The 19,486-nt window shown below is 38.0% G+C and overlaps 1 protein-coding gene across 1 annotated transcript in view; it reads left to right on the forward strand.

The window, feature by feature from the left end:
• Window positions 1-12,139, forward strand: part of LOC115420391 (RNA helicase Mov10l1-like) — a 40,022-nt gene extending 27,883 nt beyond the window's left edge. Inside the window, 1 exon segment of the mRNA XM_030135627.1 lies at window positions 12,049-12,139. Coding sequence (XP_029991487.1) covers window positions 12,049-12,139 — 91 coding nt within the window.
• The last annotated feature ends 7,347 nt before the right edge of the window (window positions 12,140-19,486 follow it).

A 19,486-nucleotide genomic window follows, 5' to 3' on the forward strand; every position in this document is an offset into this window, starting at 1 on the left:
TAATTTAATTTTGGTGTGATGACCATCTTTATTGTCTGAACTCTACCCCATAGTGAAATATGCATTTTATCCCAACCCTTAAGAAGTAGACTTATCTCATTTATTATCGGCTCAAAATTGTCAGCTATAATATCTTCCAATCCCGGATTCAAAAGTATACCCAGGTATTTAAGGTTTTTTGGAGTCCATTGGAATGTCCAATTTTGAACATGGCTCTTGTAGCAAAACTTTGACAAAGGCATTATTTCGCATTTGGTCCAGTTAATTTTGTACCCAGATAGTCTTGAAAAAGCATTAATCAAGTCCAGTAAGGGGGTAATGACTTTTGAGGGTCAGACAGTAAAAGCAGTACGTCATCTGCAAAATCAACATTTTGTTGTCTCGGCCACCCATTATTACACCTTTTATTGTATCATTCTGTCTGACAGCTTGTGCCAGTGGTTCAAGTGCAATAATAAAAAGTAGTGGTGATAATGGATCCCCTTGCTTGGTCCCGCGTTTAGTGTGAATTGAGATGATCTCATTCCATTGGTTGTTATGACCGCTTTTGGATTTGCATAAATCATTTTAATAATTTCTTGAAATGAAGTTCCAAACCCAAATCTTTCAAGCGTATGATATAGATAACTCCAGCTGACCCTATCAAATGCTTTTTCCGCATCTAATGATAGGGCTGCTACAGGACTAGTTAAATGTTGGGACTTCCAGATTAAATGTAAGAGACGCCTTAAACTGTCAGAGGATGTTCTGCCCTTGACAAAACCTACCTGGTCCGGATGAATAATTGATGCTATAACTTTGTTAATTCGCAATGCGAAAATCTTTGTAAATAATTTTGCATCACAACACAATAGACTTATTGGCCTATAACTCCCACACTCCAGAGGGTCTTTCCCTTTTTTCAATATAAGAGTGATCAAGGATTCGTTCATTGAAGAGGGGAGGTGACCAGTAGCAATAGCCGAATTAAACGTTCTCAAGATTTCCGGGCCAAGTTCAGACATAAATTTTTTATAAAACTCGTTGGGTATACCGTCCAAACCCGGGGTTTTCCCATTAGGTGAGATTTTAATGGCTTTATTCAGCTCTTCTAAAGAAATTGGTCTTTCTAATTCATTGGCGCTCGCTTCAGATAACTTTTGAAAAGTTAAATTTCCAAAAAACTCTTCAGCTGTATTTAAATCAAATTGGACTTCCTGAGAGTATAGCTTTTTGTAAAATTCTTTAAATGTTGTATTGATTTCTTTCTGGCTAGTGACTATCTTCCCAACACCATTTTTAACAGCGCTAATGTGACGAGCTGCTTGTTGTGCCTTTAGCTGACTAGCTAACAATTTGCCGGCTTTATCGCCAGATTCATACCACCTCTGTTTAAGTCTGAAAAGTGAATATTCTGCTTTTTTAGAAAATATTGTATTTAGCTCGTATTTTGCTCTGACTAAACGATTAAGAACTGAAGGATTGGAATTTTCACAATATTCCTTCTCCAATTTTTTATATCGTCTTCATATGTTTTAATTTTTGTCGATCTTGCTTTTTGGTTAAGGAAGAGTACTGTAGCAAAATACCTCTAATGTAGGCTTTAAACCCATCCCAAATTGAGCCTTGCTCTGCAGTGTTATTATTTATTTTGAAATATTCATTAATAAGGTCTTGTAATTGGACACAGAAGTTATTATCATTGAGGATACTTGTGTTCATCCTCCATCCTTTGAACCTTTCCTGATGTGACCCCAGCTGTAAGACCAAATCTATGGGAGCATGATCGGTTATTGCTATTGTACCAATATTACAACTATCAACACTTTCAATGATCGAGTGTGAAATCAGAAAATAGTCTATACGACTGTAAACAGAGTGTCTACTTGAGAAGAAGGTATAATCCCGAGCAGATGGATTCAACAGCCTCCACACGTCTAGAAGACCATTGTCATTACATAGTACTTTGATAGCATCCTGGGCTTTGCTGGCCTTAGGGACCGATTTCCCTGACTTATCCAAAAATACATCCAGTACCTGATTAAAGTCTCCAGCCAAAATGATAGGGTAGTCACCAAAATCTAAAAAGATTCTCTTTAACTGTAGAAAAAAGTCAGGGTCTTCTGCATTAGGTGCGTATATTTCCAATAATCATGGTTTGTCCATTTAAATTTACTAAAAGAATAATTATACGCCCCTCTTCATCTTTAAATTCCTTCTCCACTTGAATTCTAAGATGTTTAGAAAATATAATAGACACTCCCCTCTTCTTTTGTATAAAAGTATTGTGATGGGCTTGGCCGATCCACCTATCTTTGATTCTTACAGTATCCTTCTCTAATAGATGTGTTTCCTGAAGCATGATCACATCTGATTTCTTTTGTTTTAAATACTGAAGTACTTTTCGTCTTTTAGTGTAGGAGCCAAGGCCATTAACGTTCCAGGAAGATATTTTAACTATGGTGTCCATAACACAGTAGTAGTTAAGACTAACAGGATTAAGTCCGTTTAACTCTTGCTGTAATAAAGCAGTAGTGCCCACCAAAAAGTAAAAGACATGACTGGCTAGAAAACCCCACAAGAACAACAACTACAAAACTATGAACCCTTTTCATAAAGAACAAAACCTTAGTCCTAATGACAAGCATAGAGGTCTTCCAAGTGAGACGTCGCGACCAATAATCAATTTATCAAATAGAATATAAAAGCTTTCCACCAAAGGATATTGAACAGAATAGTATGGTAAATAAGTGACAGAGCTGGGCTTCTAAACATTACAAATAGAAGAAGTGATAATCAAAACTGATGGGATATTAAGAAGAAAATAACATATATAAGTCACCCATAATATCAAACAGTCTGAAAACAGATCAGATTAAATGTCCTTAATAGTGAACTTAATAGTTCACATATTGATCTTATTACCGTAGTTCGGTGTAGATTGTCCGTTCATTCGCCTTCCTTCTGGCCTTGGTAGTTGTCCACCCTCCTCTTTGCCGCAGCGGCATCCTCAAACCGGAGCCGTTCACGGCCGACCGTGACCCAGAACACTGCTGGATACTGCAGAGTGTACTTCAGTCCTTTTGCCCTGCACATACGTGGACCTCGGTGAATTTATTCCTCTTGTCCTGTACCTCCTTGGTGAAGTCCGGAAAAAAGTCCACTTTGTTCCCGTTCCAGTTAAACGTTCCCAGGTCTCTAGCTCTGAGTCGGATTTTCTCCCGGTCCGAGAAGCGCAGGAATCTTACCAGGATGTGTCGGGGTCCAAACGGAATAAGTTGTCGGTTTCCTTTAGTGCAGTCGGGATTCTGTGGGCTCTCTCAATGACAATTTGGTTTATATCCTCATCGTTTGGAAGTAAACTCCGTAGTATGTCCTTCACACACTCCGTCACGCTTTTCTCTTTGTCTATGCGTTCCGGTACGCCTTGATCCTCAGGATTTGTTCCTTCTGCTGTAGTTTTCTTATATGGTATCCGAGCTTCAAGTTGAGCGACTTTATTCTTCAGCTCTGATGTGACTTGGGAGAGCTGCACAGTCCCACTTCCAGTTGTGACTACTCGGTTTTCAGTTTCACCAATCCTGTTGCCAAGATTGGCAACATCAGTTTTTAATGAGTCCAGATTCTTTTAATTGTAGTCACATCTGTTCCGACCACTTGTATTTATCCTGTAGTTCACGCTTCATGTTGCGAATTTCGTTTATGACAGACGAGTCTGTTTCACCAGGTTTCGCCATGCGGTGCTAGCTTGAACAGCGTTAGCCTCGTTATCACGAGCTGCGACGACAACATCTTGGTCGATTTAGGGCTCGAGGTGCTCTTTAAACCCGTGGAGTTTTTTGCCTCTGTTCATTTTTACTAATTAAGCAGCGCAGATATAACAAAAGTTAAGACCCTTGGCGGAAATTAAACAGTTTCATTGGCCAACAACGTCTCTGCCTCTTCAGCACGCATCCATTCCTCGCCGCATCGCCACCGGAAGTCATACATGCTTTCTTGAAAAATGTTTATACCACCTGATATTATCAAACTCATTCAATACAACTGGGTCACATGACGCGTGCCCGTTTCTGTTCCTCAGCATATTGTCAATATGGACTTTAACAGAATAGTTGTTATACAGCATGACTCTCTACAGTCTGTGTAATGTCTTTAATGTTCGTGTGAGAGAACGTTCCTGCTGATCGTACAATAAAGTGCAGAGAAAGTCAGCAGGTGAGGCAGGCAGTACTCTGCCTCACCTCAAGGGGGGCGGACGTGAACTGACAGGTGCTTTGTAGCTGCATTGGCTTCAACAGAAGCAATTAAAAGTCGGCGCCATGCTAAAGCTAGTAGGTCAAGAACAGCGTTTTTTATGCTCTGCCTTCTCAAGGACGTCTTTCTTCTTTGACCATAAGCTCTGTTGAGGCGAAGAGACTCTTAGAACTAAGAGTAAAATTAAGGGAAAACTTTTACAACCAAGTCCTAGAGCTTTTCGTGGAGAAGGATCGGCGCATGGACTTCATCTATAAGTAAAGGTAAGGCCACAATGGTTTAAGTTTGTTTTTTTTTAAAAATAAGATGGGATTAAGTAGAAACAATTCAAGTATTTACTAACTACATTTTGGCCTAAAAATAATTTTTTGTTATCATTCTGATAGACAACCTGAAGGTGAGTCCTGCTCGGTCTGCAGGCAGATGGAGAAGTGGCGTTTAAAAAACTGTCCAGTGTAATTATATAGACAGAGCAGTAACCTGGAAACACCAGAATTCCAATGTAGAAAAAAGTGTCCATAGTACAATGACCTGCAGGTGTGTGTGTGGGTGGGTGGCGGGGGTGTGTAAGCGAGAGACCCTCTCCCCCCATAATGTCAAAACGCGGAGTTCAACTTGTTTTGCTAACGCTAACAAGTCGTCATGACGTCCTTTGAGTCGCTATTGCCTTCTGACAAGGATCATATATTCCAAAATTCAATCCACTTTGTTGTCCATAGGTTTGAACAGACTGGGCCAATGATCAGACTCAGTGGATCTGAAGTGTCATTTACACACATCTTCTTCTACTTAATGGAGTCACCTGGTAAGGGACTAGATCACTTTTGCTATAGATAGGATGAATTGAATTTAACATCATTTCAGTACCTGACATTAAATAGATGAATGAATGTTTATTAATGTTGTTGTTGGTGTCACATCAGCCTCCAGACGTTAGTCTGGTTTTGTCTGTTTTGTTTGTCATTTCCTGTCTATTTTGTTAAGTCCTCCTCATGTGTCATGTCTGGTGTCTTTGCTTCCTGTTCCCCCATTACTCCCACCTGTGTGATTACCTTTCCCTGCCCTGATTGGCTACACCTGTGTCTCGTTTTCTCCTCCCCCTCTTGTGTATTTAAGCCCTGTGTTTTCCCTTTGTCCCTGTGCCAGTTTTGTATTCCTGTTTGTCTGTTTTTTTTGACCAGTATTGCCTTTTTGCCTCCTGCCTTTTGCCCAAAACCCTTGTCTGTTCCTCTGCCTCCAACTGATTCCTCGTGTGTTTTACCTTCTGTCTGATTACTGGTACGTGAGCCTGCCTGTTCCTTATGTCCTGTTGACTGTCCGTTGCTTTCCTTCCTTTCCCCGCCCTGATTTACTACACCTGTGTCTCGTTTTCTCCTCCCCTCTTGTGTATTTAAGCCCTGTGTTTCCCTTTGTCCTGTGCCAGTAGTTAATAATGCTATAATAATGCTTTATTTGTAGTATTTAATTACAACACAGGACAGGGGGGCATGTTCAGACCCCACATGGTCGGACCCGACCCGGATGCCCAAAGTATTCTGTACGGACCTGAAGCAAGAGAGAGCAGATATGATTGTGTGTAACACAAAACTATTGCGTTAACGCAAAGTTTTGTATTCCTTCCATGTCCCTTCCCGGGCTCCATATTATTTAGATGAAATGAGCAGTTAAAATATTTGGTCTACCTTTCCTTACTGAAGGTGAGTCCAACTCTGTCTGCAGCAGATGGAAAAGTGCCCGTTAAAACTGTCCAGTGTAATATATACACAGAGCGGGAAACTGGAAACACAAGAATTCCAATGGAGAAAAAAGTGTCCATAAATGCAATGACGTGCAGCCCTGTGTATGTTTTGGGAGGGGGGGCTCAAGAACCCACCCCCCCCAATAATGTCTGGTTTATCTTCCGAGAAGATTCTTTGTGAATGTACTATTCAAGTAATGTGTTGCAAGCGAAAGTTTAATCTGATCTGGTGATCATTTCAAGTCATTTGACATTGACCACAGTGAGTTTTTCAAAGTGCGGCAATTAAACACGGTTTTACTGATAATTAGAATTTGAAAGGGTCATACTAAAGTGGGAATTTTACCACGGTTTTATCATTTTACCGATAATGTCAGGTGTGTCATAACATTTTTCCAATTCATCACTCTGATCAGAGCAATTCACTTTCACTGTTAAAAATCACCACACGTAATAAGTTATGTGCAGTCTTGTTGATTGAGGCAGGAAACATCTTCTGAACTCTAGGATCCTTAGCATGCATTGTGATAACTGATATGAGTGTGGAACTGAAAACATTTTGCTACTTGCAAACCTCAGTCACCATAGTCCGATGGACATGTGATCTGTGACGGATTGTCAGTGTCAGTGTTGGTGAAGCAGGCTAGTATTATGATAATCTAGACATTCATATGTATCTATAAGTACTTAACCATTTAATAGCTTTTATAGAAATTCGTCTTAAATGTCCATTATTGTTAGTGACGGCTTTCTTGTGCCTACTGCAGTAAGAGTGATCATGTTATCAAATTTTAACAGTATTCTGAATAAAGTATCTTCATTAGAGGCATAACACTACATTCTTCATATCTGTTTTACTATTTGCATATTCTGGGATAGTTGTTAGTAGTTATTGTGGGATTGTACATCTAATGAGTTGTCAATACATGCTCTTAATTTGTCACTGTTAGAACTATGAAATGGCTGTGTATATGTGTGATTATATAATTGACAGTAACTTTCTTCCCTTGTTATCAAGGATGGCGGCCGTACGAGTCAAATACAGAGATGGTCATAAGTACATTTGTTATGAGGGGCAACTGACTTTCAAATGCTTTTGAAGTGTGGTGAGTGAAAAATGTCATTATACACAGATATGAGATGCTTTTTCCTGCATACATGTTTATCATGGGTTTCATATGTTTGTATTTTTTTTTTTTTTAATGGGGTCATTTCAAATTTACATGGTTGCAATACAACTTGTGCTGATGTTCTACATGGAGATTATAGATAAAGTTTGCTTCTAACTCCTGTCCAGTTGGGCTTTCAAATGGAAAGAATGATGGATATCTGTCATCTACCACCCACCAATTACATGCAATTTATAATTCAAGTTTAAATTTATTTAATTTAAACTGTGTTTAAATTGTGCTTTCGAAGTTAGCCCCCATGGTATCCTCTGAATGTGCCGCTGGTTAATGCTGAAATTTTGGCCGATTTCCAAACAATTTGATTTGTTGAAAACATCACACATGTAGGTATGATACTGGATGCTTTGGCATTTTAAAAAAATTTTGGTTTTGCTACCCAAATCCAAATTCTGCGTAATGTTTCCAACAGACAGTCTCCTGACAGAACCGTAAATGATGCCGGACTTCTGTGGTGCTTATGGCTGTTCTAACGAGTGGAACATAAACACAAGATCTGGTGGAATCACCTTTCACAGGTAAGGTGTACGTGAGGAATAAATTTGAGTGAGAAGGTTGGTAGTGACATAAATCAAGACAGGACTGATAGAAAACCTCTGCTCCGCGTCTGGGCTCTACCAGCTCAATTTACGTCATCTCTTAATTTGTCACTGTTAGAACTATGAAATTTACCTTATCTCTGTAGCGCCGCATCATGTAATAACAGTGCAGTATGTAATAATCTTTCTCCCCATTTTGTAGTAAAATCCTTGGAACTGGTTGGAACTCAAACACAACAGTATTAGTGTAGACAGCTGGTACAGGGACTTTCTGGACCTCCTTCTATGGAACAAGCTTCACTTTTTTCTAACTCTCCCAGAAAATATAAACACCAGGGCCATGGGCCGCTGTCAAATCTTGTTTGCTTAAAAAATGTATGTTAATTTGATGGTCCTGTTCTTTTTTGTGTAACAAATTGTATTAATATAATGCTCTGTAACCCCCATCCCAGCCTTGTCTGTATGTGTATTATTTCTGTCTGTCAGAAATTATTATTATTAAAAAAAAAAAAAAAAACCGGATTTTGTAATAAACTTTGCCGCGTTTTGTAATAACTTCAGAAATGTAAGTGCACCCATAAGTTCTTGTCAGTAATACTTAATTAGTGCAGCTTTTGTTTCTAGTTTACATTCCCCATTATAATGAATACACAGTTACATTTGATTTAGGTTTGACGAATGGAACATTTGAGAAGGTTTTTTTTTTTTTTTTTTAATGAATTGTATTTAAGCTGGAATGGCTAATGTTGTTCTGCTAGTATGATGGTTTTTCCAATTAAGGCATTAATTCCCTCTGCCAAGGAGGTTATGTTTTTGCCGCCGTTGGTTGGTTTGTCTGTCTGTTCGTGTGCAAGATAACTCAACAAGTTATGGACAGATTTGGATGAAAATTTCAGGAACAAGGAACAAATGATTAAATTTTGGTGGTGATCGGGGGGGCACTGATCTGCCTTGGCAGAGGTTTGTGCTCTCCAAGTGCTTTTTTAGTTTTGATGGTTTTTCGATGGTTAATTACATAATGCGCCAGTTTATTACGTTTTCTTTTTTTTAAAAAAAAAAAAGTGCTACACTCGCATTTTGCAATAACTGTTATTAAGTTATTACAAAAAGCAGCAAATTTTACTACAAAATATGTTCAAGAATTTTATTACAAAATGCTGTGATATTACATAATGTAATAACTTTTCACCTCATTATTACATATTGCACTGTTATTACATAATGTGGAGCTACAATCCCACAGCTGCTTACAAGTGAGACAAAACTGAGGTTAAAATGCAATGTTATTTATCTATAAACTGCCTCTTGGTTTAAAAAAAACAAAAAACAGACCTTAGATTGCAGTCATTGATCTGTTGAATACAGCATTTAATAGATGACAATTAATGATAGATATTAGATGTATTAAATATGAAGGCCTATGGATTATAGACTAACCCTTTATGTGAATGGTGAATATTCTCTTTTTTGTAGACAATTTTTTTTTACATCTCTGGATACTTTTCTCACATTTCTAAGGTTTTCCAAAGACAGTTGTTTGAAAAGATAGGTAGAAAGGTATAAGTGCCATTTGGCTAAATGACCGATGTCTATGATTCATATATCTTTGTAAGTACTGTATTTGATAACTACTTAAAGGTGCCATATGTAGGATTGTGACCAAAACTGGTACTGCAATCACATTCAAAGTACTGTAGAGCGTGGTATCCTCTCTGCCTCCCCCCATGCTAGGGGTTGCCAAATCCAGCATGAGCTACTAGCGTTTCCACTAATCCTTGCCACCACACCATAAATTTCATACAAAAAAAAATCATCACCAGCCTTAGTCTACATAAGTATAGACCTGATCAAAATCTTAGACCAGTTGAAAAATAGCTAGAATTTACCTTTTGCACATTTGGATCTTAATGAGGTTTTAAGTAGAGCTACAATATACAAAAGCAAGAAGGGGGAGTGAGACAAAAAGCACTTTGAAAAAGTAATTTATTGAAAACAACAAGTAAACTGAAATAGGCTGTTTATCAGCTGATCAAAAGTTTAAGACCGCAGGCTATAAAAGCCAAAATCTGCTCAAAATTCTCATTTTCTGTCAGGCATTGACACGGTCATGCCCTCCTGATGGCTAAAGCTAAGAAGCTTTCTCTTCTTGAACGTGGTTAGATCGTCGAGCTGCATAAGCAAGGCCTCTCGCAGCGTGCCATTGCTGCTGAGGTTGGACGCAGTAAGACAGTCATTCTAAATTTTTTGACAGATCCTGAGCATTATGGAACAAAAAAGTCAAGTGGTAGACCCAAAAAAATTACACCTGCGCTGAGCCGGAGGATCCGATTGACTGTCCGTCAAGACACAGGGTGGTCCTCGACCCAAATTAAGGCCCTTACTGGTGCCGACTGCAGCGCAATAACCATCAGACGGCATCTGCGGGAAAAGGGTTTCAAAAACAAAAAATGAATTCAAAGACCTCGTCTCCTACAACGCCACAAAACTGCCCGTTTAGACTTTGCCAGGGAGCATCAAACATGGGACATTGAAAGGTGGAAAAAAAGTTTTATTCTCTGATGAGAAGAAATTTAACCTTGACGGTCCAGATGGCTTCCAACGTTACTGGCATGACAAGGAGATCCCACCTGAGATGTTTTCTACCCGGCACAGTGGAGGGGGTCCATCATGATCTGGGATGCTTTGTCATTCAGTGGAACACTGGAGCTTCAGGTAGTGCAGGGTCGTCAAACGGCGGCTGGTTACGTGCAGATGTTGCAGCGGGCATCCCTCATGACTGAGGGCCCTCGTCTGTGTGGTAACAGCTGGGTTTTTCAACAGGACAACGCTGCAGTTCACAATGCTCGCTTGACGAAGGACTTCTTCAGGGAGAATAACATCACTCTTTTGGACCATCCTGCATGTTCCCCTGATTTAAATCCCATAGAGAACATTTGGGGATGGATGGCAAGGGAAGTTTATAAAAATGGCCATCAGTTCCAGGCAGTTGATGCCCTTCGTGAAGCCATCTTCACCACTTGGAGTAATGTTCCCACCAGCCTCCTGGAAACACTCGCATCAAGCATGCCCAAACGAATTTTTGAAGTGATTAACAAGAACGGTGGAGCTACTCATTACTGAGTCCTACTGAGAAATTTTTTTGTTCTGGTTTGGAGAGTTTTTTTTGTAATTTTTTGAGCGATGGTCTTAAACTTTGATCAGCTGATAAACAGCCCATTTCAGTTTACTTGTGTTTCAATAAACTACTTTTTCAAAGTGCTTTTTGTCTCACTCCCCCTTCTTGCTTTTGTATATTGTAGCTCTACTTAAAACCTCAATAAGATTCCAATGTGCAAAAGGTAAATCTAGCTATTTTTCAACTGGTCTTAAGATTTTGATTAGGTCTGTATAAATATATAGGCCAGACAAACATCCTGCCCACTCAATGAAAGTTTGCGAAGATTCAGGAGATAGGGAAAAGGTAAATGAGCTTAGGTTTCACTTTTACTTCCGCGAAGTACAAGCGGCACGGACCCCCCCCCCCCCCCCCCCCCCCCCCTTTTTTTTGGGATTACACACCGCTACATGAAGAGTCACTTCCACAGAAAACGCTGAACTACAAGGAGCTACCATGGCAAGCGACAAGTCCTACACCGGTACCGGTCTCTTCACACAGTCCTGACCGGCAGTCTCTTCACCAGGGCCAGGAGAAGAGACTGCAACCCGGCCCCAGGAGACACAACCACCAGTCTGGGACCGGGTGAAGAGACCACGGCCCCGGCTCTCAGTGGTTCTTACCGGGTGTTCAGACTAGCCAGCATTGGTCTTCAAATTCTTCTCCGCTTTCATCTGTCTCCATGTTTCAAAAGCATCTCCTATACATGTCCTTGTTTTGTTTCTCACTTTGTCATGACTTATTTGGGAATAATAAGAGGCCTTTTAGGTTTATTAACATCAGACATTTATGATCAGAAATTATCCAGCTGCAGCTCAGTGGGAACTGGCAACCTGGATGCTGAAAGACTACTGACTCTGTGTTTGGAAGACAGATGATGGGTGGAGCATCAGACCAAAACACACAATGACAATATAAATATCATTTCGGGGCTGACACTTAGCTTTTCAAATGCAAATACTGTGGGCTGGACTACTACTGTCAGTAATATCAGTATTTGAAACGAACAAGATTCCTATGCCTGGTGACAGTCAAGGCCATTTTATAATTACTTAGAATATAATTCCTACATACTCCACCTTTAATGCCACAAGTTTCTAACCTTTTTTCTGTCTACATGTTTAGGAATAAAGTCCAGTACACTTCTGGATGCTTCATACTTTTCTTAAATTTTGTATTATGTTTTTTTAATTTTAGCAGCACCATCAAGGACCACAAAAGCCTAGAGGAAGCTGAAGAGAGCCTGCCGGTGGATTTACCCCAGCATTTCCATGAGGCTGACCCTTAGACTAAATTTGGAATTATGTACATGTAATAATTGTCAAACACATGAGAGCATCAAGGCCCTGGTCAGATTCAAACCTCCATCACAGTTGCTTTCTGCCACTCATTTTAGACCCACTCAAATCCACACCATCCATTTAAACCCACTGTATTTGTTGAATATATGTCTTTGACATGAAGACACTCATGCCCCAGGTGCCCGCAGTGGGACTGAGGGATGAGATAAAGCATGTGAGCCGGAAGTGAGGAGTTATAAAGGTCACTCAATATTTTCCTCCCTTTTTCCATTAGCACCACAGTTCTGCTTTTGGTGATTCTCCCACTGCTCTTAAGGGCCAGACTTATTGAAGCTCTGGTTAGAGTGGAGAGTCTGGAGCAGGAGAAGAACAGCATGATGAGTGTGGATGCTCCTCTGGAGGATCTGAGGGAGAGAACCTCATATATGAAGAGCTGAAGGACAGACTGGAATGCTCCTCAGGTCAAATGGAAATACTGATTTGAATGTTTCATATAGGTGCTTAATGTTTACACTCAGACTCCTCCTTCCTTATTATTTAAAGGGGTTTTACTAATTAGTTTATGCTAACTTCATTTCAGATCTTTGGTTACACCTCTTGGCGTAAAACCACCACAAGTGCAGCAGAGAGTTCACCCTCACACTACACCTTCATGGTCTGAAGGCACAGTCCTCTCCATCTTCCTCTGCTCCATCCCCAAACATTACTACAGTATTGTTCGTGTTGCCTACTTGTTAAATACATGAACTACTTTAGTCCTATAGATTAGGTTTTGTTACAGACAGTAAAAATTAAAGCTCATATCAAATCATCACATCACATTATGCATTCTGATGCATTTTGAGGTTTCATATATTCCATTATTTATTTATTTTTTATAAAGGTTATGAAAGCAGAAGAGCAGGGGATTGGCCAGGTCCAATTAGGACAAACTCCCAATGTGTCAGTGGTGACGCGTGTTATCCAGGAAGAGATTGACACAGAGGATGTGTTTTTGCTCAGGGAACATATTGAAGCAACACGATTTGGCATTGATAACCACCATTCACACCTACTGAGCTTAGTATCTATGTTTCTCAAAATTAGGCTGCACCACTTTGACTATAACAATGACTTCAGGAATCATCTTATTGAACGACTTCAATGATGAATTGAAGGAAGTTACATCAAATTACACATTTAAAGGTCAATCAAAACAAAAATGTTAAGAAAATATGACAAAAGTATTAGTTAAAATATGTTACAGTATGATCAATTTGACGTATAACACTGGCATGAAATGGACAGTTTATTTTTGATGAGTCGCATTTTTTTTTTTTTTTTTTTTTGTGCAGGCTTTGTCAGAATTTATTTTGATATGTATAAGGCAGAGGCGATTTCCCATAGACTGTAAGGGAAGCTTGGCTTCCCCTAAAATTACGAAAATTAAATGGTTAAATATCTACGGTTGTGTTGACATTTCATTGACTACAAATGTGTCAGAACACGTTCATCTCAAAGACGAGTTTGTTCAGAATCAGATTTATCACAAATCATCAGACTCGATGTTCACTTCTCATACATTTCTGTTGCACTGTTTTCTCATGCGATTTCTGGTCAATGCATTTGCCCGTAGATGCTCGGTGTCCGTGCACTTCAATGGGACTTCATGGAACAGTTTTTGTCATTGCCTCAAAACTGGATGGTAATTGGATAAATGCCACGATGTTGTTCCACCCCTGGATGCTCGGCATCTCTGGGGGTGAATGGAGCTGTGGGCGGAGCTCAGCTGGGCTGGACGCCGGGCTTCCACGTGCTGATTGGAGGATCAGTCGAAAAAAGGCTGAATCCTGTTGATTGAGAGCTATTTTGAGATCTACTCTTTCACTTGACAGAGTTCAGTTTAATATCGTCACGCATTCTGCTGTGAATGGAGAGAAACCACTACGAAATTACTTGTTCATTTCTTGCACTGTAAATACACTCATTGTACTTCTTTGTTTTAATTTAACATAATTTCAATGTTTTCTTGTTTAGTTGGTACGATAAGGTCACTGACCATTTTCTTGAAAAGGAATGGAGGGCCGAATTTATGTTTAAATAACTTGACTTTTTTATTTATTTATTTATTTTTTTTTATGTAAGCCAACAATGAGCTTCCCCTTTCTGAAAGATGAGCAGCCGCCACTGGTGTAAGGGTTGTTAGGCTTATAGGAGCTGACATGGGAATGTATGGTCAGTAAAATATAGGGTAAGGGGGAGGGAGTAAATAAGTTGAACTTCATCGTGCTCCTTTTCTAATATATATTTTTTTAATATTGATTTTTCTTGTACTGGTTTTAAATGTTGATATTTGAAATAAACAATCAAAGCTGTGCAGAAGGGTTCTCTGTTTTCAGGGGTTTTAGTTTCCATAGGCCTGATTAATGAAAGGCAGCTCTTGTAAATATTCTTGTAAATTTGTAAATATTTTTCTAGGGGGATTCTTTATGTTCTTGCACTTATCTCAAATATTTCAGTTATAATAATAATAATGATCTATATTTATTCTTTACAGTTCAGTCATATATTAACAAAGAAGAAGATGAAAAACAAGTCAACATATATGATTAGGATCATAAACAAGGACATATTTTACATTCATGTAAATCAAAGTTATGCTTTTCCATACATATGGTCAAATATATCTCCAGCTCCGTGCATTATGCTTTCAATTGTTCTCTCTCACATATCTGTTGTGTTTGTTACTGTCAAACCCCGTTTTTGCATTGCACTTTGGAGGCAAAGTAGAACATACAGTCTTCAAACTGTAAAGGTAGCAGCTTGGTATAGTACGAACATGATAAATACAACAAAGCACAAACAGAACCATTATAGACATGCTCAGAAACTGCCTAAACCTTTCATTTTTCACTGTTTGGCATTCCTAAATACAACATAATCAACCTATTAAACAAATGGCAATGTAACCGACAGTGGACATGATTCTTCAGTCCTGTCTCTACACAGATACAAGTCAGTGATGATGTGGGTTTTAAAGTGAGTAACAGGAGACAGTTTCTATCTCTGGAGCAAGACATGCAGCAGTGATGCATAAGTTTTCAGTAAAAGTTAACTCCGCATCACTTATCTAAATTTTCCATTTAAAAAGTTTTATTTAGCAGATAACATGACAAAACATCAGTGGTCAGGAAAGACTTACCTTAAATATGACTGGTGGTTAAGTCATAAACAATGAAAGGATACAGACTTAAAAACAAATACAGTTAACAGTCATTTTTCTGTTGTTAGCTCAGTATTAACTGATCAAGAGCAAACTGACATCATAAATCATCCATATAGAAATGGGGCATTTCACTCACTGCACTGAATTTATTTGAAAAGACCAATCTTCTGGTAAGGCTGGCGTAGTTGCTTTTATATTCATGGGAACGAGACTGTTAACTATCATAAGGTACTGCTTTGTACGGCCATGTGCACACACCAGCAGCAGAGAGACACATAGGACTTGAACTGTTTTACAATCAAGCTAAGAAAGGCACTACTGTCAGGCAAAATAAAATGATAGTAGGCACTTAAATGTCTCGGCTCAGTTCTTTTCAATGAGTGCCTATTTTAGGGGGGCCTGTCCCTTAATAGGCCAAAAAAGCTCACATTTACATTCATTAATTTTGGAGAAAACTTGATCATTGTTCATCCTTAATCATTAATATTATACATCATAGGTTTAGGATGATATTAGATTCTCATCTGCTGAAATGGCTGATAGTAGTGAGATTGGATCAGTGGAACTTGTACATAGATCATGCTTGGATTATCATAGATTCTTGTTATATATACTGTTATGAAAAATCTTTGCCTTTTCTAAGAAATTTAAAAACTAGATTAAATTCAATAGCCTAACAGTTCTTTGTCAAGAATGGATGTCAGCTGCTTCCTGGGGTGGAGCCCCCCAAAGGTCAGATCCTAGAATCGCCCCTGGCACAAACACTATGAACTACTTATGGTGTGTACTTTTGGAGTAATCATACTCCAAAATCCCTTCCAGGCTATGAACCAACAGGATCCTGAGGTGAGCAGGAATGCAGACCTCAGTGTGTCTGACAATATTGAACCAGAAAAATACATCTATTTGGTTATCCCTTCATTTTTAATCACTATTTTTCTTTCTCTACAGGAAGGAAAATATCACCTGAAAAAGGGGCATTTACTCTGCGCTGAGTTCCTGACTGGAGAGGCTGATGATGAAGAGGAAGATGATGAAGAGCATAGGGATGTGGAGGATGAAGAAGATTAATAAAGGACATTCTGTGGACATTTAAGAGACATATACCTGAATGTGGAAATTTGTATATTACCTTGTTACATTAGTTTTTTAATGTATCTCAATTTGGAAAGAATAAATAAAATTGTCTAACAAGAACTGTAGTAGAAAAGATTTAATCTGATGCAATCATTATTTTATTCTTTTGTTTGTGTGTTTTTATTGTACATTTCACAATTTAAACATATACACATGAATATGTACATGAACACAACTGTTATCATAAGACTTAAACTATAACCCATGATACTGTGTTTTTAAACTGTCTCATAATACCAATTTACAGAGTGAATGTTTATTCAGACATAGAAGAGTAAAATGACAGTCAATTCAACAGTAAATGATACAGATTAAAATAAGAAATGGGGTGAACTAGTTGAACCAGTTGATGTTTCTATGTGGGGCCTCTTTAAAATCTGTGTAATCATGTGTTAATAATAAAGTTGGTAATTATTCAATTTCCATGTTATGAAATATTTAAAACAATATATGCAGAATATGGCATTAGGTTTTTTGCCTCCATGAGATGTCCTTAGAATATTTTTTTAGATTTACGATGATCTTGCTATCACAATATCAATATTTTTTCTATGCATTTGTCTTATCTACAAAAATGTCAAGTAAGTGACTCAGCTGAACTGAAACTTAACCTTACTTTAATCCCAGTTCTAATCGTCAGTTTATACTTTAGGCCTTAGTAGACATGAAACTAACTCATCTAAAGTCATCCCCACGAAACCTGCTTTCATTTAGGTTCTATGATGTGATGACGTGCCAGCACATGCTTTCATCATTCTCACCTCAACACACAGCTTCAGCAGTTTCCACTGTACTGTACAATCAGCGCCCCCTTATGTCAATGTGGGGAAGTGAATACATTTCCCAGAAACACTTTCAATGTGAGGCAGGACTGTAGGATTTCTGCTCATTTTGTGCTTTTTAGCGGCCTATGCTGATTTTTGTGTTTTAAGCAGCATGATATGACTCTGTGAGGTTTGTCTAATTAATTGAAATATATAAATATCACACAAAATAAAACTTATTGTATGTCTTAAGGTTTGTCTCATTGACAAAATAAATAAAGGAGCTGTAGATACAGTCACATATAGAGATGTCTAATGAAATAATTGGTGCATTTTATTTAATTAGACTGGGGTCAGAAAGCTTTACGATATAAAGAGACATTTTTGACTTGAAACAGAAGGAAGAAATTTGTCTGGAGCCGTGAAAGAACATATTTAAACCCATCTATGAGGTGGCTGCCATGTGGTAGACTGTGATTAATTTGTTGTTTAACTTTGCATTTACTTAACAATAATGCAATGTTTGGTGCATTTATGAAATTATGCAACTACATTAAAGAAAACATGCAAGAACTTTGCTATTGTTATTTGGGTGCACCATTTCCAAAACAAAATTACAGTGTGTAATGGAGAAAAAGCCCAATTTTCAATAATAATAGTAATAATGGATTGGAGTTTATGTTTATAGGCTTATTTTGAAACAGACAAACTACGAACACATGGAAAATAAGTATTGACGTCTTTTTGAATAAGTCTTGTTGAATTTTTCAAAAAAAAAAACAAAAAAAAAGGAATAGAGTGTGACAAACTTTAGTTGATATAATGACAAAAACTATTTTGTCATTTTATCAACCAAAGTACATGTAAATTTTTGAAGATGGACAATGTTAGACTAGATTTAGGTCTTCAGCAATGTTAAAAATATTGAGTCAGTCAATTCATCTCAAAATGTTCCATATATATATATATATATATACATATATATATATATATATATATATATATATATATATATATATATATATATATATATATATATATATATACACATACACACACATATATATACATATATATATGCGCGCATACACACATATACTACCACACATACACACAAATATTGCCTCTTATACACACATATATCACATATCATGCATATAAATATATATGAAATGTGTAAAGTCATTAGTGTGTGTATGTGCGTGTTTAGTGTGCGTGTGTGCTTTCACTGGTGTGTGTGCGCCCTTTCACATGTATGTGTGTGCGATTACAGGAGTGTATATGTGTGAGGTTTCTCAGTTGTGTATGTGAGAGGTGTGTAAAGTAGTATGCGTGCATTCGCCCGTGGGTATGTGCGTGTACTTTCAGTAGTGTGTGTGCGTTTAGTGACATGTGAGTGTGCTTTCACTGGTGTGTGTGTGTGTGTGTGTGTGCAATCTCAGGAGTGTATATCTGTGAGGTTTCTCATTTGTGTCTGTAAGAGGCGTTTATAGTAGTATGTGCACATGCATTTGTGAATTTTGTCCTACACGGCCCCTCATAGTTCACACACTCTGGAACACACGATATTGAGAAAAAACAAACTAACATTTATAAGTAAATGTAAGAATAGAATTCACTTAACTCATCATACAACAAAGCTACAATAATAGAACAGACTTTCTTCTAGAGTGTGTTACCATTCTGTGAGCAGAGCCACGACACAGCCTTCAGAGGCAAAAGCTCCCAGTTGTCCTTAGCATCCACCTGAAAACCATGAAGCCAGATCAGAGCCAGGATGGTGGCCCACATTTCATTGCTCACCTGATTAAACAGAAGAAAGACTAAATATACATTATGGGAAACATTACTTTGGACCACAAAACCCTACAATGGGAGAGGCCATCCCAACATCATTCAGTACAAATAAAATATTGTTGTATTAAAATCTGAGTTTCCTGGCATCATATTTAAGTTTATGTTACTATCGTGCCTGAAATGGGGTAAAAGACTAATTTCAATGATGAATAAAATTAATTTTTCCAATAAGTACCTCATGAATCCTGTATATTTGGTATTAGTACTTCATATATTATTAGCTCAAACACAGTGAACTACTTTTACTGTGTAGTTTTGGAGTAATTATGCGTCCAGATATACTAAATTCACAAGTTACTCATTGAAAATATTTATTTTATTCATCATTGAATTTAGTTTTTAACACTTTTTCAGATAAGAACACACTTTTG

Source organism: Sphaeramia orbicularis, chromosome 6 (genome assembly GCF_902148855.1).
Source record: "Sphaeramia orbicularis chromosome 6, fSphaOr1.1, whole genome shotgun sequence".
NCBI classification, from domain to species: domain Eukaryota; kingdom Metazoa; phylum Chordata; class Actinopteri; order Kurtiformes; family Apogonidae; genus Sphaeramia; species Sphaeramia orbicularis.